At 42.0% G+C, this 23,921-nt stretch overlaps 1 protein-coding gene across 1 annotated transcript in view; it reads right to left on the reverse strand.

The window, feature by feature from the left end:
- RIN3 (Ras and Rab interactor 3) overlaps positions 1-23,921 on the reverse strand; it is a 65,532-nt gene that overhangs the window by 21,574 nt on the left and 20,037 nt on the right. Inside the window, exons 3-5 of the mRNA XM_083863129.1 lie at positions 21,947-22,061; positions 4,418-4,490; positions 1,435-1,526 (exon numbers count right to left, since the gene is read on the reverse strand). Of these exons, the coding sequence (XP_083719255.1) occupies positions 1,435-1,526; positions 4,418-4,490; positions 21,947-22,061 (280 nt within the window). The remainder of the gene's footprint in view (positions 1-1,434; positions 1,527-4,417; positions 4,491-21,946; positions 22,062-23,921) is intronic.

Here is a 23,921-nt window from a genome sequence, read left to right on the forward strand (position 1 = left end):
ACACTTAGTTGTTTGTGTACCCATTTGTATCAAAAAAATTTTGTTCCAGGAAGTAATAACCAGCATCTGCCAGTAGCTGAGCCTGTTCAACTCTACTAAGACAGCATGACACTTCAGGAAGCTAGCATCATTTCCCAGGAAGACTGTACACGATGGCAGGTTTTCTTCTGTTGTCAAAAACTTGCCTGATATGTAATACAAATAAATTTCCAAGCCTCGCTACTTTTATGACCACCAGTACAGGAGGGAAGGAAAAAGACTACAACCAAAATTGCTTTCATGCTTGTGCTTTAACTGATCTCTTCTTTCAGAAGTTGCTGGAAACTGTTGCCTGAATCAAGATAGCCTCTGCTGGCTCAAATTAGATTGAAGGTTGCAGATTCATGATATACTTCCTACATTTTAATCCAATTTTTTTAGTCTTGCTATAAAAAAATAAGTTTGCAACTTGTTATCTCAAGTGTAAAGTACCTTTTTATCAGCAATAAGTGGTGGCTGGACATCCATATAAAAGGATGCTTTGACAAATCGGAACATATTCAAAATAGAGGATGCTGAAAGCGTTAGAGACAAATCTGTTGGTGAAATTCATCAAAGCTGCCTGAACTGAAACCAGTGGGGTTTGCCCATCTCTTCTGGGAGGTATGATGCAGAAGATCCAAAAATAGTGAGAGTGCTCTAATAACTATCTCTAAATGAGTTAACACTTCAATTTTCTCTGTTGTTTGGCTGTTTTCAACCCCTGAAGGAAAACCAAAAAAAACAAGGAGCACGAAAGTGGCTAACTGAAGCTATCTCAAGTGGAGTGTGTTAAATGAAAAGGAATAGACGGGAGACTTCCTTTAGTTAACAGAATTGCTTTTCCTAACTGTAACTTTATACATCTCATCTAAAATTTGCTTGTTTGGTGCTGTCACTAAAAATAATGTTCCTTTTCGCATGTGATTAGTGAGAGGTGAGAGAACATGTTGGGACGATACATATTTCTCTACCAACTAGAAATCCTGCAGGAGGAAGCAGAAATATCAAAATTCAAAAATATCACACTTTCATCAGCATTGCCCCCACACATCTGAAGGAGAAGTTGCAAAGGTGTTTTCCATATAGCTCAGATACCAGCTACTTCCAATGTGTATAAGTTATCCCAAGAGGCTGTGATGCACTTTAGCTGGTGAAAGCCACAGCTCACCCAGGTGTAGGTACCACACCCTGGACAGAGATCCAGGTGGAGGTTTATGGCCAAAGGGGCAAGTGCCGTTTTTCCCAGCATACTACTATGAACATGAAGATCATAAACATCTTCCTCTTGCATTCAGACCTCTTTAGCTGTTCCAAAGACAATAGTTCATCTATCTTCTGGTTGCATTATGTCTATGCAAGGCACCATCGTCCTCAGAAGTCCAAGTGAAAATCTGACTACTTTGACTGACTTACCTATCCCCAGACTAGAGATGGTTTCAAGGTCTTGAAAGCTACTGGCTTCTAATATTGCTTGTGGCAGCTTCAGGGTAAAGGGCAGCAAATCCCTGTAGAAACAAACACAGTGAAAAAACAGCAAAAGGATAAATCCCACAATTGTTAGGAACTCCAGATTTCACTTGATTTTAGTGATTGGATTGGCTCAGAACTTCAGCTGTCCTCTGTAAAGTCGTGGCTGGTAAGGAATTATGGATGTTGTGCCAGCCTGGGTTGCTCTGATTTCACAAAAGATCACCAGCTTCTGTGGTAATGCTTCGTGCCACAGCACTGACTTAATCACTGTGTCCTGGCTCTGTCCTCTGAAAACAGCAGGAATGCCTCTCACCTCAGGGAAGGCCACAAGGGTTGAAATATCTTCCCATTAAAATGAGGTACTGCAAATTGTAATTATTTTAATTAGAAAAGCCAATGTTTTTCATGCTTAAAGGATTTGATTCTGTTGTCTGAATTCTGAAAGTTCTGAAAGATTTCTTTCGGTTTTCACTCCTCTCTCACTGTTTTGCTTCCTCTTTTAAAAATCTCTATAAGTGTAAGGCATAGGTACACAGCAAGGCACAGAGGGACTGGGGAAGGAAGACCCTGCCTAGGGAAGGGTAACCTGTGGGTGAAGGGACAGACAGTGAGAAGTGCTGCATGACACTGAGAAAACACATATCCCTCTAACTCTCCACTCTCAGACTTCTGAGTACTTGGTTTCTGGAAAGATGCTGTATTTCTACTGAAAAAAAGGATAAGAGTTTCTCAGGGGATGTTGCTGAGTTTCACTGAAATACACCCAAATCTCAAGCAATTTAACAGAGCACTTGGTGTCTGCCAACGAACTATTCAGGTTTACCTCTTCCCCAGTGACAATTTGCTAATTCTGCTCTTGCCTCAATTCCCATTCTAACAACAACTGGAAAAGCTGGTTCCTAAATGATAGCAAGGAATGATGCAGGATCATTTTACATGTAAAAGGTTTTACAAAATGCTACAAGGAATTGCGATAGAAAAAACTGGCCTTGTGAGTAGGAGTTCTCTGATACAAAAGTGCAATCCCCAAAAAAGCACATGACTGCAGACCTAATCTGTTGACAGATGAATGCAGGGGGCCTATTTTTGATATTTTTAACAGATACATATTGATGTTTTGTATTCTTCATAGGTTCTCTGTGCTCCACTGAGCACTCTGTTGTCACACTGACATAAACTGGTGTGGTACCTTCTGCTTTTTTTGTTATTTTATATGCATGAACACATGAATAATTCCTTTTTTTTCTCTTTTTTTAAAATAAAAAATTAAGATCGAACATTAGGACAGCCCTAATAGAAAAAATCTGGTTTTATTAACGGGGCAACAACTTGCATACCAGCCACCAAGTCACCTGTTACCTACAGATAGGTAAAATATCCAGGCCAAATATTTTTTTGAGAGGAACCTGTCAGCCCTGAAAAGCTGTTTCCAGCTATTCATAGACAATTTACTACATCTCTGTTCTCAGGCCTCTACATTCACCATCACAGAGAGCTCCTATGAGCTGCCAGAAAGTGGTAGGTCAGTGTCTTTTTATTACCTGTTTCTGTTAGAAAATGATTCCCTTTTTATCTTGTCTTTTGACAGTAGCCTAGAAAGCCACATGAATCATCTGAATGTGTACTTGAAACTCAGAAATAACATCTATAACAGGAGCTAATAGAAGAACTTTTCTTTCTTTCCTTCTTTCTTGCTTGCTTGCTTTCTTGCTTTCTTTCTCTCTTTCTTTCGAGAGTCTTTCTTGAGCCATGATCCTTTTTGCAGGAAAGCAGAAGTGAGCATATTTTCTCTGTCACCAGCCACTTACTAGAAATACCCAATTCTATTTTGCATTTAGGCTATTCTTTGCTTTGGTGAGAAAGAAATCTTTATAAGGGTCTAGGGGTTAACTTACGTTCGTTCTATAGGGTCTATACACACCTAGATGGCTAAATGTCTATTACCTGATGAGGGTGAGGTGGAGCATGGTTTCTTGTGTGCAGGTAGGAGCTGTGGCTCAGTAATGTTGGACTCAGCTGGCTGCAGAAGAAGCCCTCAGAATAGTGAGGGACTGACTGGATAAGCTGTAGCACACTATATCCTACACCAGACAGAATGTTCCCACTGTGTGACCTAACCAAGTGACTAATGTGACTGTCTTGTAAACATATCCTGAATCTGCTTTCTCCTCTTAAAAGGAAATAGCTACTTTAAGAGTCATGTAAGTTTATACAGAGGAAGTCAAAAGTCCACAATCAACTCACAACCAGGCCTGCTGCTTAGGGATGGGGTGAGTAGGTGGAAGTATTGCTGCAGTGTGCTAACTACAAGGATATAGATTAGAGTAGGCTGCAGACATGGGTTTAATTACACAGAGGGGTTCATCAGCTGCTGATCAAACCTTGCACTAGTGAAAATGACATTACAGGTCTTTCCCATCTCTGTACCCATTATTCTTGGTATTTCTCTGCTAAGCAAACACTTTGTTTTCATTTTAAATTTTAGCTAAAGAACATACATTGTTTCAGGACTACTTTCCTTGTCAGATTCCCCATAGGTGACTAAGTGCTTTGAGTCGCCAACAGGCAACAGTCCATTAGTAGGTTTGCTAAGTTGCTACCAGGAATGTGTGTGTGTGTATGCTTAAAGCTTTAAACAAAAGTTAAATTGGGGGCCTTCTTCCTCTTTGTCCTCCTAGCCCCAGTTCTGTGCCTCTGTTCTTTGTGGAAGCAGCCCTATGGACAAAGCTTCTAGCTGCAGGGACAGCTGTACTTGTGGGGTGATCTGGCCTCATTGTAGATACAAGCATCTGAAATACCTTCTAGTCTGGCAGGCTGAAGGGCAGCAGAGGAAACAGAGTAGTCTGTGCTGGGACTGGGGGCTGGGGAAGGGCAAAAGAGGGAAGGGCAAAATGAGTGTGCCATGGAAGCAATGAATCCAACTCACCTGCTGACACAGTAGAAGGCAACCAGTTTGAAAACATCCTCAAATACAAGGACAGATCCTTCCAGGTACAGGACTGGTGAAAAACAGAAAAGACAGTCAGCAGCTGTTTTCTTTGTATGATAAAAAATTCAGGCAGGTTTGGCTGGCACATTTTGTGTTCTGTGACTGTCCAGTAATTGCATGGACTAATGTGACAAAGTGTAAAGAACTGGTTTTAGGTGGACAAATGCAACAAGATTCTTCAGGGAGACACTAGAGAAGAAATCTCTCAGCCTGGCTTTGTGAAGAGTTAGCTCAAAATGTCCAAGTGTTGTGATACTAACAGAAACAATGGGAAGAAAAAATCCTCACAAAGTGACCTTTGAAAGGTCACTTTCAAAGTGATTGTTACAAGCCCATCTGTCTCTAAGGATGTGCAGATCTGCAATACATACAGGGCTGACCTTGTGACTCGCCATGCTGGAATCTGGCTTGGTCTGGATGGACAAAGTGCTTTGAAGAAAAAAAAATAAAAAAAATTGCTGTTTCATTTCTGTGTGTGTGGGCTCTGACCTGGGTCACTCAGCAGTGTGAGCACAGCCTATTTGTATCTCTTCCGTCTTCTCCCTCCCATGGTGTTATTCAGTGACTGCACTCTCATTTAAGTGGCAATGTACAATCCACCATATTGCAGAGTTCTTTAAGTTGACCTTCTTTATAATGACATGCATTTGGGCATTGTGTAGCCCAAATCTCACATGTTACTATAGAGCTTTTGGCTTTTAAACTAGAAAAAATTCACTAGCTGATGGAGAAAGTTTCACAGATCAATAACCCAAGGCAGAAAGACCTGGATCTGCAGGAGAGATGTGTCCATCTTTGCTTCAGCCTATAAGTCTCACAAACTCAATGCCTGTTTGTGCACAATACACCCTCACAACAGACATCGGCAAGGGTAAGGAAATCTGCAGTGGATTTTCAGAAATGCCCACCTACAGGTAGTAAAGAACCATCCCAAAGCTGCACCCCAGAGCTGCCACAGGAGCATGCCAAGAGTTCCTGGGGAGCAGCACCGGCTCCCATCCCCATGGCACTGCCCACAGATGCTGTGCATCTTCCTTCACGCTGTTCTAGGCCACAGGCCAGAGCTGTGGATACAAAGCTCAGCTATTGTGATTCATCTTCCTCAGGCAGCCATGATTCACAGCCCTGTGAGCCATCTCCAGCCCCTTGCCATGCCTGCCTGGTGGTTGGTCTCCTGCAAAGAAGGGCCTCCAGCACCTGCAGGAAGGAGACATCCACCTGGCTCTCCTCTCCCTCGCCTCTGTGCCCTGGCTCTTGTTTTCCAGCCAGCAGATAATCCTCCTGTGAGGAAATGCTCAAGATTGTCTCTTGTTCACAATCATATCTCATTCCCCAAACCAGGCATTTCCTCCTTTTACTTCTCCCTTTGTTCTAGCCCAGGCCCAGCACACTGCTATTTTAGGCTGAATATCCAATGTAGGCATTTTATATAGAGACAAAGGCCCTGTAATTATCAACAGTCATTCCTAGCATCAGTTTATGCTGGATCACCATGAACAGTTTAACCTCAGTGTATGCATCCATACCAGACTTCAATGTAGAATTTTAAACATGCTTCAATCAAAACAATCTCTTTCTCTCACTTTTCTCTCACAACTGGAAAAATCATGTTTGGCGAGTATTTTCTTTTTCCATAGTAAGAATCATATTTCAGTCAGGGATTTTCATTAAATATCTACCATGAACAGTTTCTGTAGTTTGAAACCCATCTGCTTTGCAGTTCTGACACAGGAAACAAAAATAAAGACAAAATCCAGTTCTGTTCTGGAGAATGAACCAAAACCCAAGAGTCTGAATTCACTTGAATCTCCAGCTATTAAATAAAGCCCTTTGTACAGATGATGGCTTTAAGGGAGTTTTTTTTTTCTGTCAAGAACCACATGTTCACTTTGGCATTCTGAGTTGCAGGTATCCATTAGAGACCAGGCTGCACCTGTACATGCTCACATATATGAGCAAATTGTTTGGATTGGGACTATTGATTGTTTCTGTGCCAGAAAGCTCTGCCACTTGGGAGCTTGAATGTTAGAAAAAAAAATTAGTCTGAGTGCCTCTGTGACAGGGGTTTCCACATGTAAGTGCCTTGCTACTGCATAGCTACTTCTCCTCACATATATAGTTAAATTGCATAAAACACCACAAATCAGCAGGAATTATACAGCTAAAGAAGACTAGCTGTACAAAAAGCTGCTGAAGCTCAAAGACAGAAATTTTCAGCAGGTGGTATATATAAATAGGACTGTCCCTGCTCTGGGAGGTCATAGAAGGTAACAAACCCAAGCATATTTCTCAGCAGGCTGGGATTCATCATACAGAGACCCACAGCTCTCTTGGGACATTTTTGGGCAGCCTGCAAACAAGTAAGAACAGATGGAAGAATAGTAAGAATAGTGCTTTAGATGTGTCATTACTCGAGGTACTAACACCATCAGGACCAATACTCAGCCCAGAATTTATTCTGAACAGTGGCCATGTCAAGCAGCTTGCACAGGGTTGCCATGGCTACTTGGATCTGCTCCCAGCACAGCACCCATGGGGGAAGTTTTGCAAACTCCTGTGGGGAACATTTTCCATGGGAGGATATTTAATACTTTTCTCTTAACCTGTTTTTTTCTAGATACCTGCAGGCACCAGCAGACATCACTGATAAGTAGTGCTTTTCTTTTGGATGGCAGATGATGTGTTCAGTATAGTAACTTCTCTTGTGGCAATGGTTGTCATTCACCTGTGGAGACAATTATGTGCATCCTGCTGCATGTTTCTAATCCTTGGAAAGACATAGAAAATGGCAATTTTGTGCAGCTAAAAGGGCTCTGCTGACTGTTGGGGAGAATATTTCTGTCCCCCAGAGCCATTGCTACCTTCAAGGCACCCTGCTCTGAGAAGACAATAAGGAAGAGGTGATTTTCTCTGGCTGTGGGTGTGTTGTGGGTAGCTGGGACATTTCGTTGACATGAGAACTGCTGCTTAGGGAGGGATCGTGATGCTGCCATTTATAGGAACTCATGACTTTTGCAGAATATACAAGCAGACATCTGCCAGACTGCTGTAATTCTGACGAAAAGTGCAAAGAAAAAATTCACCTTTCTTGGGCTTGTAAAACTAGATCCAGAGTACCTGAAGAGCAAGGAAATACCTACATCTCACCATAACAGTGCCAGAATGTCAAGAATATGATCAAAAGCAAGATAAAAAATAGGCTGGGTTCTGTGAGCCAAACATATTGCCCCAGCATATTGAGTTTTACCTGATATATAGAAGCCCATTGAAAAATGTCACCTTCAGGAAATAAAAGGGGAAATGTGTAGATCAGTGGGCAATTTTGAGTAGTCTGAAACAAAGAGATAAGGAATGATTGAATTTTTCTTATGGGTGACAGAAGCATTAACAACATGAATTAGTGGTTCATTGGTGACTATACTTTTTTTGTGTGTCCTTTGGCAACTCAGTAAATGAACAGAACATGGCCAGGTTATGAAGTGTTATATATATTTATGATTGTCTCATATTCCTCTTTCAAACACCAGCATGCTCTGAAGAGTGTCATCTTCAGGCACTGACTGTAATCTGTTTTCATGTTTCCTTTACTCTTTGCATCTCCCCATCATTTCTCCATCCAGATGCAGATGTCTTTGAGTCACACTGTCCCTGAGCATTCTGCCTTCCTTTCCTCTCTGATTTTTCCCCACAGAATTGTGTTTGCTGGTTCCATTGTTCTGGTCACATCGACGAACCAAGCCGATTTCCATCTTATTGCTTACACAGGCTCATGGGACTCAATTACTTCAGTTTCTGCTTCTCTAGTGGCACTGTTAGTGCTATCCACTTGGTTTTTCATTCGTTTTTGGTATCTGTGTAGTCCTTCAGAGACATCTGAATTCAAATTCCTTATTCTGCAGCAGTTATGTTGACAGAGGACTACTGAGAACACAACCATCCTCAGAAGTCCTGCCTGGATGCGCTTAGATATTCTCATTCTTCCAGGTTCTGGAAAACTGTGAGATTTATCATCGTGGTTGTGATTCCAGTATTCTATTTCTATTTTCAGATTATAAATACATGGTCTCCTAAGAAGAGGTGTTTTTCTCCTTTGATGTAAATCTCTGGTTTGACACCACAGTTGCCACAACCTTTGCAGTAAGCAGCACAGGCCAGCTTTGCTGCTGTTCTGCTACCCTCAGCGAGTAAACCTTGCTATGAGGATGGGATCACTCCAAGGCAGAGGCTACCAAAATTCCTCCTCCCAGACACTGACAGTTGAAGCTGTTGCACGTTAGCAGTTTCCTTCCACTGGGGAATGAGTCCTGGGTATTTTAATGGAGTGTTACAGTGACTGCCATAGCTCCAGTGCTGAGGCTGTTGTGTCTGTCATGATACACTGTGCTTGCCCTACCTGCTGTACTTTGCAGAAATGTGTGAGAGTGTGATGTAATTCCTTCAGGTTATTGTTTCAGTTCCCCAGCTCTGAGCCTTATTCATGCAATTGGCTCGTGGTGGTTTTAAGAGAAATAGCTTCAGCTGGATGTTGCTAAAGAAGGGAAATTTAGACTTCATTGGTAGAAGTCCTTAGTGTGTTTATGGTACCTTTTTGCAACATCTCTGTGTGGAAGTTCCTAGTATCTGTCTCCAGGATTTTTTCTTGTGTTATTTCTTGATGACCTTGTGGATGGTGCTGTATGGCTGTATTCTAGTGCTGTGTTTTTGTAAAACACTGCCACTGTTTACCTGTTTTCTCTTCTCAAGGCTTTTTTTTAAAAAAATATTCTGTAATCTGGTGCCTCTGCTTCTTCAACATGATGTTGAAGCTGTAGTTTCAGTATAGGTTGCACAATTTTAGACTGTCCTGGTCAGCCTATGTATGTTTTGTCTTTCTTGTCTTTCCTAGTGTTCTTTGCTTAACTGCCAGTTGTTTCTGGGTTTTTTCCTCATCAAGGAAGAGTTGAAACTTCCCTGGTTTGAACTTCTGCCTGAGTCTCCTGTTGTGCATCCAACTCATTCTTTTTCAAAAGATTTCAATTTTGTGGCTTCCTACAGAGTTTAATCTTTCTGGCCATGATGAAAAAAATCACTGCTCATGGCAGTTCCTGGGAAATTGGAACTAATGAATTATGAAAGTGATAAAGTGTTAATGAGTTTAGTTGTAGAGTATAAGAGAAATCTATTTTTAAACCATATTCTTCACTAAATATAATTATGCTGTGCCGAACAAGGTGTTATTAAAGAAGATGCAAATCTCAAGATTTTGTATTTTTCTCAGTCTGGAGCTGAGTAGAAGGGACACTCAGTAAAGATGACAGTTCCCCTCTACCCTGTGTGCATGTTCTGCTCCTAAGGAAAGGAGCTGTTCTCACACCTAACAGCCACAGGGGTCTTGACCACTCTCCTGTACTTTGGCTCATACACATTCACCCAAGCAGATGGGCAGCACCTTGGTGTCCACAGAGATTTAACGTCTTTAATTCAGCTTAAAATCCCAGTGCTGCCTGGTCTTGTCTCTTCTGCAGGATGCTCGAGCAGGAACCTGTTACAGGTATTTTGCTGCTCTGTTTCCTCTTCATTGTGATCAGTGTTTCAGCAGGGGATGAGAGAGTGCCTCTCACACATACTTCAAGCACAGCCAACTCAGCTAAAAGAAAAATGTCACAGCTCCTCAGTGCTTTCCTTAAAGGTATCCATGTGGATAACACTGCCAGCTATTTCAGGGATGAAGCGCAGAGCACACACCAGAGAGCGGCTGTTCAGTTTCAAAGCCCTTGCCTTACTTGTTAGGTCCTCAAGCCCATATACCCTTTCCAGACCTTAAAGTCTGTGGAAATTCCATCATTTCTTCAGCCAGAGGAGATCCAGGACTTCTTCCCAGGGGAATTCCCAGGACCAGATGTCAATATGAGATACAGCTGAAGTTTTAGATGTAGCCACACAGGGTCTATTTTTGCGGAATAAGGGAGGAAACATAGTCTTTCTGAAATACTGAGGGCTGAGGGGGACACACAGTGGAGTAGAATAACATGTTCAACCAATGTGGACCCTGCACTAAGCAGCTGAGCAAGAATTGGGATCATTGCTGGGGAAGTCGCATTTTTGCAGGTCATTCAGCATCCACTTGCATATTACAATGGCAGTACAAGATTTATGCTGCCCAGCTGTCCATTAAAACTGTCAGGGCTGAGGCCCATGGCTGACAAGACAAACTGGATATAGATAGTTGTAAGTTACTCTCAAAAGACAAATTTCTTTGGTAAAACTTTGTGAAGCAAACAACACATTCAGATATATAAAGGGTCTCCCCTGTGCCTCATGTTGCAGGAAACAGTGCTATGATTTGAAATTCTGGGGATTTAGTTCTTAGCAACAGTCTCCAGGTCATATGGATAAATCTTGAGAATCAATCCTTATGTGAAAAATGTAAGCTATCATACAGATGTACTTTATTAAAAAGCATTTTTCTCCATTTACTTTGGAGACAAGTTTATTTCTCTGGTTCTGAGATACATTGTGAAGTACCATAGTGCTGAGGTTAATCATACAGAAAAAGGAAGTTTGCCAGGTGTTTTAAGGGAAGCCATCCAGTATTCAGAATCACATTCTGCTGGAGAGACTTTTAGGAAGAAAAGCCTTTACAAGCAAGACAATTTCCAAGGGTAAGTGACAAAAGGGGATAACTCACTTTGAAATGGCAGAGGTCAATAGGGTGGACAAAAACAGGAAAAAAAATACACTTCTGCTTCCTAGAGCTCAAATCCCACCTAGTTGCCAGCCTGGTGAAAGAAGCTCTTTTGTTTCCTGCTTTTGAGTGGGATAGATTGCACTGCCACTGACTTTGAGGGTCCTACTCAAGGGTCAGAGAGTGAGGTCCTTAATGCCCTCATTTCACTTCCAATAGTATATTCTTTACCTCATTTACAAAACTAAACTCTTGTTTATTAAGCTCTATAAGATCTTTAGATAGCACTGTCCAAGGATAAAAAATTATCATTTGTTTCAGTTTAGCCACAGAGACAAGGGCACTTGTATTATGGGTACTGATTTAGAGTAGCTGTTTTAAAGCCAGTAAGCTTTTTGGGTTGTGTTCAAGGTACTAAGCAGAGCAGGGTAAGACAATATTGTCCTAGAACAGCACGCATAGTCTCTAGCTCTGATTACACACAGATTTTGCATTATGCCTCTTGGGAGTGAAAAATAAGGAAAAAAAAAAAAAGCTAAAGTAAGGATTAACAAAGCTAACAAGACCCTGAGGGCTTCTTTCCAAAGGCTTTCCCTACAATCTCATCGGTTTAAAGCTTAGAGTAAAAATGAAAGTATTTGTATCAAGAGAGGGGAGGTAACACTTCAGGATGAGAGTTAAAAAAAGAAAAAAAGAATAAAGCTACCCACTAGGAGCAACAAGAATGTTTCCAAAACAACTTGTAAACCACAGAGAAATGTGGCACTATTCAATCTTGAAAAAGTAGCTGCACAAGTGTTTTATGTTTTAAAATAAGCAGTGTGTCAAAGTGATGTGGGACTCAGCTCAAATAAGAAGGACTTGGTGAGACTTTCTTCTTTCTTGTGCATGTCTGCATTTAGGAGAGAAATGATGGACTTGCCCCACAGGTTATAAAATGTGTCCTCATGCCATGTTTTACAGTATCCCTCAGGCCTGTGGTCAGGGTTCTTGACAAACCAAAATTCTGGGCTTGTAGTTCAGAGTAGTCTCCTGGAGGGGAACCCACTTTTCAGGGTTAATAGTGATGTCGAGAATGGAGAACTCAGACAGACTGATCTTGGGAAGATGTCTAGGTTAGGCATCCTTAGGGGACTAGAAATCATTCAGTATCTTATCTCGAGTCAAACCACAGACAGCAGACTAGACAAAGATAATGTCTCCTATGTCCTTATTACAGCCCACACAGAGGTGGCCTTTGGTCTGGTACTGCCTGTGGAGGCAGATGAGATCCAGCAAAAAGCAGCAGCAAAACAGCACTCCCAGAGCTGAAGGTCAGGGCTGGGGCAGAGCTGCCCAGTTATCCCATGCCATGGAGCTGACTTGCTCAGTGGGAGGTTTTTCATGCCAAGAAGCTGTGTAGGTGATGGCAGACTTTTCTTGCTAATGAGAACATGCATAAACAGGGGAAATAAGCCCATGCAGAGCCCCCGGTGGTGCAGGCAGATTGTTATCTGTGTCTGAGAGAGGCTAATCTGAAGATAACTAGGGTAGCTCTATATCTTATATGCAGCAACAGGAACTGAGTTAAGCAACAGCATTTGTGAGTCTATTCTATTTAATGGCAAAGTGTTTGTCACCCTGAACAGAGCCCTTTACACTGAGGAAAATAGGAGATAAGGAGACAAATAGGAATGTGTTCAGTGGCCTCCTTAAATGCAATTAAACTCCTTAAAATGTGAACCTGAAGGTTAACTACATATTCAGCTTTTCCAGTCTCCCCTGCTAAAAATACACAAATTTTTACTCATCAATTTGCTGATCCTTGAAAAAAATAGTCTTGGACAAGTTTTGCTGCTACAATGTATGATTTGTTTAATTGAGATGGAATCAGCCAGTTTTGGGGAAAGAAAAGAGGGATCTTCTGTCCCAAGGGTGTTGATAACTTGTTATTTTTTCCAGCACATTTCTTCTTTTTTCAGGCTTGTCAGGCCCCAGAGCTGACAACAGTTTCTTGCTTTGCCTCAATCACACGCTCCATCATGCAACAATAAAGGAAAACATTCCTCTTAAGTAAATTGGAAAAACTGACTCTCCACACAGTACAGCAGCTGAGCTGCCTGTCAGGCTGTACAAAGAGCATACCAAAGAAGCCTGAATAGCTGTGTTGATACCTCAGTGCTGGACACTGTCAAGAGCTGAGCAAGCAAAAGGTCTCTCTGCAGGCCTGGTGGTGCACAGCTGGCTGAGCCCCTTCATCAACCTGTGCTTCAGTCCTCAGCCTGTAAAATCGGTGACTTCATTTGGAAAAGTCAGCTGAATTCATCTTGACACAGAAGGGAAAGGTCAGCTCCTCATCCTGCTGCCAGAATGCTCTGCCCCAGGAAGGTTGGCTGCTATGGGGCAATTTGGCCACAGTTTTGCACCAACTTCCCACCCATCCCAATAGTGCTTTTTTCCTCCCTGCAGCCTCCTCTCCTGGCACCATGAAGCAGCTCTGATGGGCTCCTGCCTCTGTGGCCAGCCTAGAGCACATTGGAGGCTCATGCAATTTTTCAGCACTACAGGATGTGACCCCATCCTTGGTGACCTACTGCCCCTTTACAGCTTGCTCTCAGACCTCTCTCTCCAGTCTGCCACCAACCCCTCCCAAAGTCACCCATAGCCCCTCAGCCCTTGACCACTTTTTTCACAATTCCAGACTTTATTCCACATAACCTAGCATATGGTAACACCTCTAAGGAAGCATTTCCCCACCACACCATCCTGCTTTCATACCCCCATATCCACATTGCTCACTCCTTCCCAGCCATAACCTGCATGAAGCAGAGAAAGGCAGGGACCAGAGGGGCTGGAGGGCAGGGACACTGACAGATGAGGAATGGCAAGAGCCCTTCCTGTGGCAGCAGTGTCAGCACAAAGTTACAGCCTGAACTCACATAAAACCTGACTCTTTCTCCTCAGGAGAGGGCCCATGCCCTTTTCCACTGATTTTACTTGCACCCATGGGGATGCAGTACCTTCACTACTAGTTGCTGGGACAACTGATATTTTTTCCTTATACACATAAATGTATATTCAGTAAAGTCATATTCTGTAGTGAGCTTGAAGATGCTTAGTGACCTTCCTGACTGGTAGACAAATCTCCAGGGCAGTTCATGAGGTGGTTGCCAAATCAGTCCTCTCTTTGCTTTATCGCCAAATGCCAGAATGGGTTATCAAAAAAACCCACACACAACCCAAAAACCAAAAAAAAAAGCACCACCTTGATCTTTTCACTCTGTAATGTCAGGTTCAGCCTCTCATCTATTCAGAGGAAATCAAAGCTATAAATAGTTCTACCCTGCTTTCACACCTTAGTTTACAGAAATAAGAATTCTTCTTTCCGGTGTTGAATGCTGCAGGGCTTCCACTGAAGAAGGCTAACTGTTCTGTTTAAAGTGACCACTTAAAAAAGAACTGTGGTACCTTTACAGTGATAACAGAAGTAACCAAATATACTTTCTGATGGGCCCTTCTGAGTGCAGTCTGATGAGCTGGAGATTGTTTTGAGAGGTTCGACTTGGTACATTTACTCCTTGGATTGCCCCGTGCCAACTGAAAATTCCCTTTAATATCTGTGCAACAACAGTCCAGGAGCATTTCAGTGTTATTAATGGCACATGATGAAGTCTATTTCAGCCTGCAGCAAGCTCAGCTCTCCAATATGCCTAGAGGCATATGACTACCTCTGTGGGGCATTACTGGGCCTTTTTAAGTATGTTCAAGTACCTGATAGGAGTTAACTGCAAATCTGCATCGATTAAATAAACTGAGCATATTCTACCTTTCCCTATACATAAAGGGAGAAGAAGCTGAAGAAAGGAAGGTTATGAGTTTCGGGGAGATCACAGGTGACATAGAAGTACAGAATATATTTGTTTTACTTATTTTTTTCACCACTATCCCTTTGTGAATAGCAGTATTTCTTCAAGAACCTGGACCTCAGAGAATGGGAAGTGCTTTTGCCACTCTACTGAGACAACTTTTCTGAGAACTGCTGTCTGCTCTGTGCTTGCCCACAGCCTGACTCAGTGTCACTTACGGGATCCCACGGGCTGGCAGGAACAGTAGGAGATCTCTAACCCAAAGTCCTGCTAAAAGCAGGGCCATCCATGAGGTCAAACAAAGTCACTCAAGGCTTCATCCATCCCAATCTTTAAAACCTCCCATGAAAATCTGCAAGTGTTACCCAAATAAATGTCTTTATCTTAGAAGTCAGGGTCAGGTATACCAGCACGTACACCAGTTTATTGACTTTAGCTATGAAGAATCCCCTCTTTCTGACCTCAGTCTGTACCACAGATTTCTATCTCTTCCAGCTTCATTCTAGTTCAGAAGGGATCCAAATTAATGCAATTAAAATTCATTTTTAAAACAGCAGATTGTCTTCTTATAGGTTGTTTTCCTGTATCTTCTGTTTTCTGAGTATTACCAAAACTGTAAGGTTTTTTCCTGCATTTGTGATGGTTATTCTTCTTTCTGGAAAAAAAAAAAAATCTGCCTATCTTCACTCTACTTCCTGATTCCAGGAGACAGAATGTTAGCAAAAGGACTTGCAAAACTGAGGAAGCTATTGCAAGGGCTGTCAACACTTCCACAAAAATATTCATATCACAAAGTTCATCTGCACAACTGGCCACTTGCATTAAAGGAGTTAAATTGTGAGTAGGTTGCACTAACTGAGCTATCCTCCTATTTTTTCCTATGACCTCATTTGTGCAGAACTACAATGTAGTTCATGTGGGAAAATACCACCTGACCATGCTGCGACATATTAGCAGCAAGTACTTTAGTCTCTGAGTTCATTAATCCAGCCTCAGCATTATTTATTAAAATAAACATTAACAAAATTAAACAGGGAAATCTGCCATAAATGACCATGTTTGGCCATGTGAGCTGGGGTGCCAAGGAATGCAATAGACAAGTCTGTTGTCAGCATCTGGAGGTGCTTGAGCCAACAGAGAGCATCTACTGAGTTGGTCCTACTCAATCTGCCTCCTCTTCCCTGCCCTGTGAGTGGGAGTCCTCACACAGCACTGGGACACACTGACCCAGGCAGACACACACACAGGAATATCTGGGCTCTGCCATCATGTCAGGCATGCCCACATATCAGGCTGGCTGGGATGTAAAGACCAGGGCTTTCAGCAGCTTTGTTTAGAGCTAAGCCTGCAAAGATGAACAAAGTCCACCCCCCTGTTACTCTAATGCCCCTCTGTAAACATGTTGCTGCCTGATTACTGTTGTTTAATTTCCATCTGTTACTGTTATAGGATGGTCAGAATGACTACACATGTCCTTTTTATCTGTGCAAATGGCATTAGTCTATAATAAAAACTGTGTTGTGGCTTTTTTCCCCCCATATATGCTTGGGACGGAGGAATGGCAGTGTTGAGGTGACTGAAATGACTTCATAATGATTGGCAAAGTTGACTCTGAGAATTAAGCTTGCTTTCACATCTTTAGATTGCACCTATTTCATTAAGGCAAGGAAGCATATTGTGAAGTCTTAGCCCTTCAGTAATCTTTTCCTGTTGATTTCACATTTCCTAACATTTAACATGGAAAGGAACACCTTTGCTCATCTAAATTTCCATTTGGCCTCTCCAGCAAGGTCTGCCCTCTTGCTGCCTCTATATCTGGTGTAACTTTTCTTTCTGTCCTGATAGAGTTTGCTGGCAGACGTTCACTAGTGGATGTACAAAGTGGTCAGATCCTCACAAACTTTCATGGTAAGCAGGTAAAAGCAGTTAGAGAATTAACCAGGCAGGTTAAACTGCTGCTGTGTATTTTACTTGAGTTGTGGTCCTTCCCTAAAGCCCTCCTGTCTCAAGCATTTCATATCAAACTCCAGCCTGCTCTTCCTGAGCTCAGTCTGACTTTAAGAAAGGTCAAATAAGGTGACATGGGCAGACATTGGATTTCTTTATCAACATCCTTTTTGCTATCAGACTTGCAGTTTTGCAGCAACACTCAGTGATTGCTCTTAAACTGCGTTGGAGTGCAGTATTTGCCTACACCTTTTCTGTCAAGGTACATTGTGGGTCCTTACCACAAGCTCATACCACATAGCCTGGAGTACAGCTGCTGTCCATAAACCAGAAATTGAGTATAAGCTACCATGTCCAATGGCACCGTGCCTCATCCTTCAAAGGAGGTATTAATCATGTTCTGGACATTTTTGTATTACTTGGAGATAATTTATTTTGGTTCTCCTATTTGATTTTGCGAGGGTTATTTCAAGACATCTGTAACATTTCAGCTTATTCAGAGTTGGTCTGCAGAGAAGCTTGGAGGGTCAGAGCACAGACAACTTTAAGTCTCATAATTTTTTTCTAATCAATGAAATAGCCACACTAAAGCCAAGACTTCACTATAAATCCCTCCTTCAGCTATGAACTCTTTGATTTTGAGGGGTGCTCAACCCAGCCTTGGCCCCATGTGTTGTAGAAGATGTTTCTAAACAGTTGTGTCTGATGGCAGATTGTCCCCCACAGGAACAGCTTAAATAAGGAACAGCATGGGCTCGTGTGGACTGCCTCTGAAAATACACCTCCAAGTGAGCTAAGCCAGTTGCAGCAATGGGGGAGGCAGGAGCATGATTACAGGTGATGGGCAGCTATGGCAGGATCAGGCCAGCCTCAAAGCCCTTACGACATGAACCTGAAGAATTGAAGACAGCCTTAGAAAATAAGTTTCTCTGTTTCTATTTTAAAAAAATTTAAAAATATGAACAATATATTCTTTATTCTGTGAAATTGCAGATACTTTGATTTAGTGCCATTTTGCTTACTTGGAAAGGAATCACATGCTTTTTTCTCAGTACAGAAGAGCTTGGAAAACAATTACTACACATCCCACACCAAAACATATGTAAAAGATTCCTGAGAATTATGTGATCAACTTGTGTTTCATGAAATCAAATTACTTTCAGATATTATCCACAAAATTTCCCAGAAAAAAAGAAACTATTAACCTCAGTTTATGGTGATAGAGCATTCTTCTGTTAAAGGACTTTACCCGATGGCAGGTGCCTTCATGATTCTTTGTGAAAATAAGTTAATGTCACTACCTGCACCACATGGTCTATGGTACTCAGATGCATCTTCCAAGCTCTCAGTACACGCTACTTCAGAAATGCACATGTACTTTAAACATCTGATTCTTCCTTTTTTGATACTGCTGCAATGGAGCTGAGGTCAGCAGGATGACTTCTGAAGGCATATACATGAAAAGGAGGGGGAATTAGGGCCTGAGGTTGCCACCAGTTTGCTGAGAAGAGCCAAGGGCAGCAGTCAGATGAGGAAGGGGTGCTCAGTTTGTGAGGTTGGGGCTCCATCTCAGAATGAAGCAGAAGGGGCAACTCTCAGAACAGAAAGTGCACAAAGTTGTCAAGATTTTGGCAAAGATTGAGAGGCAGCCGCCAACACTGTGTCTCTAAATGGCAGAAATCTTGTAACAAGCTTTGGGTCTGGGAGATTTCCACTGCTTTGAGTAAGCAGTAAGGGATCCTACAGGCCAAGTGCAAAACCACAGAGATCCAAGGCTTTGACACTTGCCAGGTTTCTCAGCTTTCTGAAGAACCATATGGTACCTGGTATCAGCTTTTTGGTCTCTTCTACAGCTACTGATACGACTGGGATTTAACCTTCCTGTCTCTGGAAGAATTACAACCAAAAAGAACCAGAAGAATATTTTTAAACTCCATTCTCTTATTCTCTCTAAAGACTACTTCACAGAAGGAAAATTTCCAAAAAATAATTAAAAAAAAGAGGTTTCATTTCTTTATTCTCTTGCCTAGTGGGCTCATTGGGGATTTCCAGTTAAAAAGAGAAATCACAATTAAATATCATCTTCCCACCAGAAAACCATACTTCCCTAAATATTTCACCAAATATCAACAAAGTTGATATGTGGAAAACAAATAGTAAAACAACAAAGCACTCTTATTTGGCAGTGCAATGCCAAGAAGATTCTGAAAGGGTTTTTTTACTTCATTGAGTGGCCATCTCTATATGGACCACAGGGGCTGGGCAACAACCTCTGTACCATCATCATGATACCAGGGAAAGCCTCCTCAGATCCTGACTGAAAAGTAGGATGGAATGAGAATGGCTCTACAAACAGCCAGGGACAAGAAGCAGCTGGCAAGATTATTCAAAACAGTAAGCTGGTTGCAACTTGAATTTTGCTAGTTTGCAATTTGAATTTTAACTGAAGGAAGGCTTTCCATAAAATCAGAACTCTGTATGTCAAGGCATATCCGGATTTCAGTTTACATCTGAATGCATCAACTGTGTGGAATCTGAAGAGTTGAACTGCAGTAATGAGAAGAGTTTGTTCCTGCTTCTTCGAACTCTTTAGGAGGAGCCATCTTTCAGAAAAGGACAAACAGCTCTCCCTGGAGCATGTCACACAGATCACTGCTTACGTGTCAACCCAGAAAACAAGGAAAGATTTTCTGAAGATAAAGAATAGATGTTTGGAAAAACCCTGTCAGTCCACAGTGGCCCTCTGGCTATGCAGTTGGGGTGTTTTACATATTTTCAGGAGTATATCAAACTTCCTACTTACTTGTATGCCACAGAAAGAGAGTATCTCTGGGACTGCTCAGAGGTCTCCTACCCTGACACTTACAGAATACCAGAGGTATGTGAAGGGTACATCATTAATCTGAGGCAATCCAGACACACCAGGTTACTTGTCAAGGAGGCTTGAATTCTTTTAAAGCATTTGGACATCTTTTAATTTTATTTCTGAAAAAAAATTAGAAGGCAGTGTAGTAATGCAGTTGTAAAGCTAAAGATTTAATTAATTACCTAAGATATTAGATTACTCTGTGACACAGAAAATTTACCATTTCCCCTTTTACTAGGTACAGTCTTTTAGCTTAATTAATAAGAATTAATTCAATTTCTTTTAAACTTCAAATCCGGGGTACTTACCCTAAATGAGAAAGGAAGCAAGAGTGACCACTTCTGTACCCAGTGTGTTCTTGTCAACACAGTGTAGGATGGAGAACCGAGAGGCTTTCTACCAACTGACACGCAACACTGACAGAACTCAAGCTAAAAATAATGTGAATATCCACCACAGGAATGCTTGATCCTCATGGCTGCTTGGATTATTGCATGTGATGGCAGCTCTCCTGCTTTATGAATGAGAGTTGAATTTTGATTATCCTCCTCCACTTACTTTGCAACTTATATGAAAGTGGTGGAGACTGATTTAATTCTTGTTTCTACTAAAAAGCTTGTCTCCCAATATATCCTTTGCATTAAAGTAGTGATAAATTAGAAGAAGCAAGGAAGTTGGAAAAGCATGGCAGCAAAATCTTTCTAGATAGACTAGCTCAGTGACATTTTCGTACTACATTTTACTTTGCCTGTCCTAAAAGAAATCAGATTTTATGGCACAGGACATAACTAAAGAAGTAACATTTCTATAAATGACATTTTTTAGGATGAATTTATTTGATTTTTTAGCTTTTATCCAAAGGAAAGCTTGAATCATCAAAAACTGATCCCCATCACGAAAAATCTAAGTCCCAGGTCAAGTTCAAATAGCTAAATAAAGACAAGTTTCCCTACCCTGCAGCTAACCCTTGCCCTTCTATTCTTAATTGAACACCTGAAGTTGTGGCAAAAGGTTTGCTGTTCCTGCCCTCACACAGGAGCACTGAACACTGAACATCTCTGCAGCTGGGTGCTCCAGGAGCAGGCAGATGAGAGAGAAATCTTCCAAGGGGGATGCAGCAGCCAGACAGAGAGCTGCACCCTGTGCAGGAGCAATGCTGTGACAGATTGTGGTCTGGCCTTGAGATTAGAACAGTTTAAGAGATTCAGTTGTAGCTCTGGCTTTAAAGTCTGTTTACAAGGCAGAGATATGCAAAGAAATATAGGAGAAGGAGAAACTATTTGAGAAACTGTAAAAGTTCATTTGAACAAGGGGAAAGTAATGTTGCAACACTGATCTGCAGAAACACATGTTTTAGCAGAGTTTCTCTGGGGAGCTGGCTTTGGGACAGAGCTCAGTGGCAGAGGATTTAGATGTGTTCAGATAAATAAATAACGTGAAGTTATTTTTATGAACTCTTTTGAGTGTTTCTATGACTAACCTAAAACCCAGGTGTTTCCAAATATTCCTCTGAAAGTGGAAATCATGTGGCTTACACATCCATTTAATGCAGCCCACAGAGGGCTGCATTAGATGTGGCTGATTGTGAAGTGGGTTAATTTTCACTTGCTCATGGCAGACTTGGCTATCCAACCAGGAATAGCACCAATACCACCAGCCACCTGCTTCCCCGGTTGGCTTTGAAAACAGTTCAGGAGTAACTTGTTGTTCAGTGTGACTATATGAGGTGCATGAAAAGACAACGTGGCAGATGTCAGATGACTGGTGATCCCCAAATTCAGTGGCTTAGAGACAGAGTCAGTGAGTTAACAAGGCTTAGTCTGGCAGTACTTTCCACTTTCCTCAGGACTTCCAGCTGGTGAAAGCCAGCTCCCCTCACTCGATCAAAGCATTGGCCTCCTCATCTGGAGGTGCTTTATTTCCCTATTGTGAGTCTGTAAATGGTTACAGAAGGTGCAGAACCACAGATGAGCTGAGGTAAAGCAGCTGCAGGAAATATAAACTGAACTACATCATAAAAGCAAGATCTGCTGCCGGTCACAAGAGGAACCTGTTCAGTGCAAGTGAGATTATATAAGTATTGGTGATCACAAGAAGACTCAATACAATAACCAGAGGAAGACCAGAAAATGTAAAGACCTTACTTGATTTTTCTTCTTTAATGTTGTACTCTAGCACACCAGGATCCTCGTTCTGCACTGGCAGGCGGACTGCAAGGACCATGTTGCTCACATTACCCTCTTTCCTCACTAAGAATATCTGAAAAAAGAGAAAAGAATCAAGAGCTCAGCTACATTATGTGAGCTTCTAAATTTTATTTTAGGTCATTGGCTACGTAGATTTTTATCAGTACAATCCACCTTTAAATAGCCTTATTTTAGCTTCGTTCCACTTAGTTAAGCTTTATATAACAAAAATAATGGAGAAAGGGACATTTCATCTAAGTGAAATTTAGACCTACGAAGAGACTCACAAAGTTTCTATGCATCACTGATGTCCAGCTTATGCCTAAAGCAAACTATTTCACTAACTGAAGAGTTTAAAACTGCACTCACAATTTCAGTGATGGTCCTCACATCAGTGTCATAAATTACAGATGTCACCCTGGAATGTCCCAGTCCAGGTCTAAAGCAAGGGAGTCACTTGCACATTTATTTGATAAGGATTTGAGTGTCCATGAGTGGAACCTAAGGCCAAAGGCCTTGGTGGTCACAGTGTCCATGGCAGAGCTTTTTTATGGGACCAGAAGATCATTCAGGCTGGGAGACATCCTGGGAGGACCCTTCTCTAATCCCCTGGGTGAAGCTGTGAGGCCAGACCAAGTTTCTCACGGATTTGTCTGTGCAAGTCTGGAGAATGCCCAAAGCTGGAGACTGCAGAGTCTCTCTTGGCAACCTGTCCCACCACTTACTGTCCTCACAGGGAGAAAATGCTTCCCTGCACCCAGTCTGAACCCCTCTAGTTTCAATGTACACTGCTGTCTTTTGTCCTCCCAGCCTGGAGTGCTGAGCACAGCCTGGCTTCATCTTCCCTGTGACATCCCTGCAGGTATCAGGGGTTGCTGTGTGGTCCCCTGGAGTTGTCTTCTGGCTGAACAGGCTCTGGTCCCACAGCTTGTCCTCAGTGGGTCTGTGCCCACCATCCATACAGGTCCTTTCCCACAGAACTGCTCCATCAAGAAAAAGGAAAAATGCCTCAATCTTTGTCTTGTGTGAGATACTAAGCATATTTCTAATTAAAGCACATTGTCAGGGATATTTTTAGCTTGTATCTTGAAGGTGCAGATATAAAGACAAAATAATCTTTACCCTTCATCCATTCTTTGATAGTAAGCTTAGGCAGAAAGGAGTCAAGGTATTTTTAAAAAACTTAATTAAATATTAATTTTGTAGCCTGGATAATATTAGAAAGAGAAGCGTGAGTTGATAAAATCATTAATCAACTGTAATGTATGGAAATCTAGCAAAAAACCAATAATTTCTTGGGCAGAGGAATTTTAAAAAGCTTGCCTAGAAACCAGGACCTTTCCCTGCATGAGTCCCAGTCATAAGAACATCATCAGTCACTTTGAAGCACCCATGCTGAACACAGAGCTTTGGGGCTGCTTCACAACCTCACACAGTGCTGACATCTTGGCCTCTGAGTTCAGAAGAAATGGAGCCCCAAGGGCTCAGGTCCACCATCAGGGCAGAGAAAATGAAAATAAAAGCACAGGTGTATGCCTTAAACAGGCTGATTTCTAGAGCAGGCAGCCCCCACCTTGTGTCACAGTAAGTGTCTGCAGGGGGAGGCTCTCCCTTGCCCAGGTCCTACCACCCACATGGCAGTGCTAACCATGATTGCCAGACAGCACCATCTTATATTGCTACATCTGAAATTTAATCTAAGCAACCAGGGAAATGAAACCTGGAAATGAATCACTTCTTTTTTCCTGATGGGCACGCCTGGTTGCCATGGATCCAAAGACTAAAATTGGACTCTGGCTGTTCGGAGAAGTAGGAGGTGGGTTTTCTGAGCTGTACTTAACCCTGCGGCCTGGGTGAGGACTGGTATTGAAATCAGCCTCTTGTTTTCACCACAGGTGGGAATGGTGCTGCCCACTTTCAGGTGGGCTCACAG

This window comes from Zosterops lateralis (genome assembly GCF_965231275.1).
Source record: "Zosterops lateralis genome assembly, chromosome: 6".
Classification (NCBI taxonomy): domain Eukaryota; kingdom Metazoa; phylum Chordata; class Aves; order Passeriformes; family Zosteropidae; genus Zosterops; species Zosterops lateralis.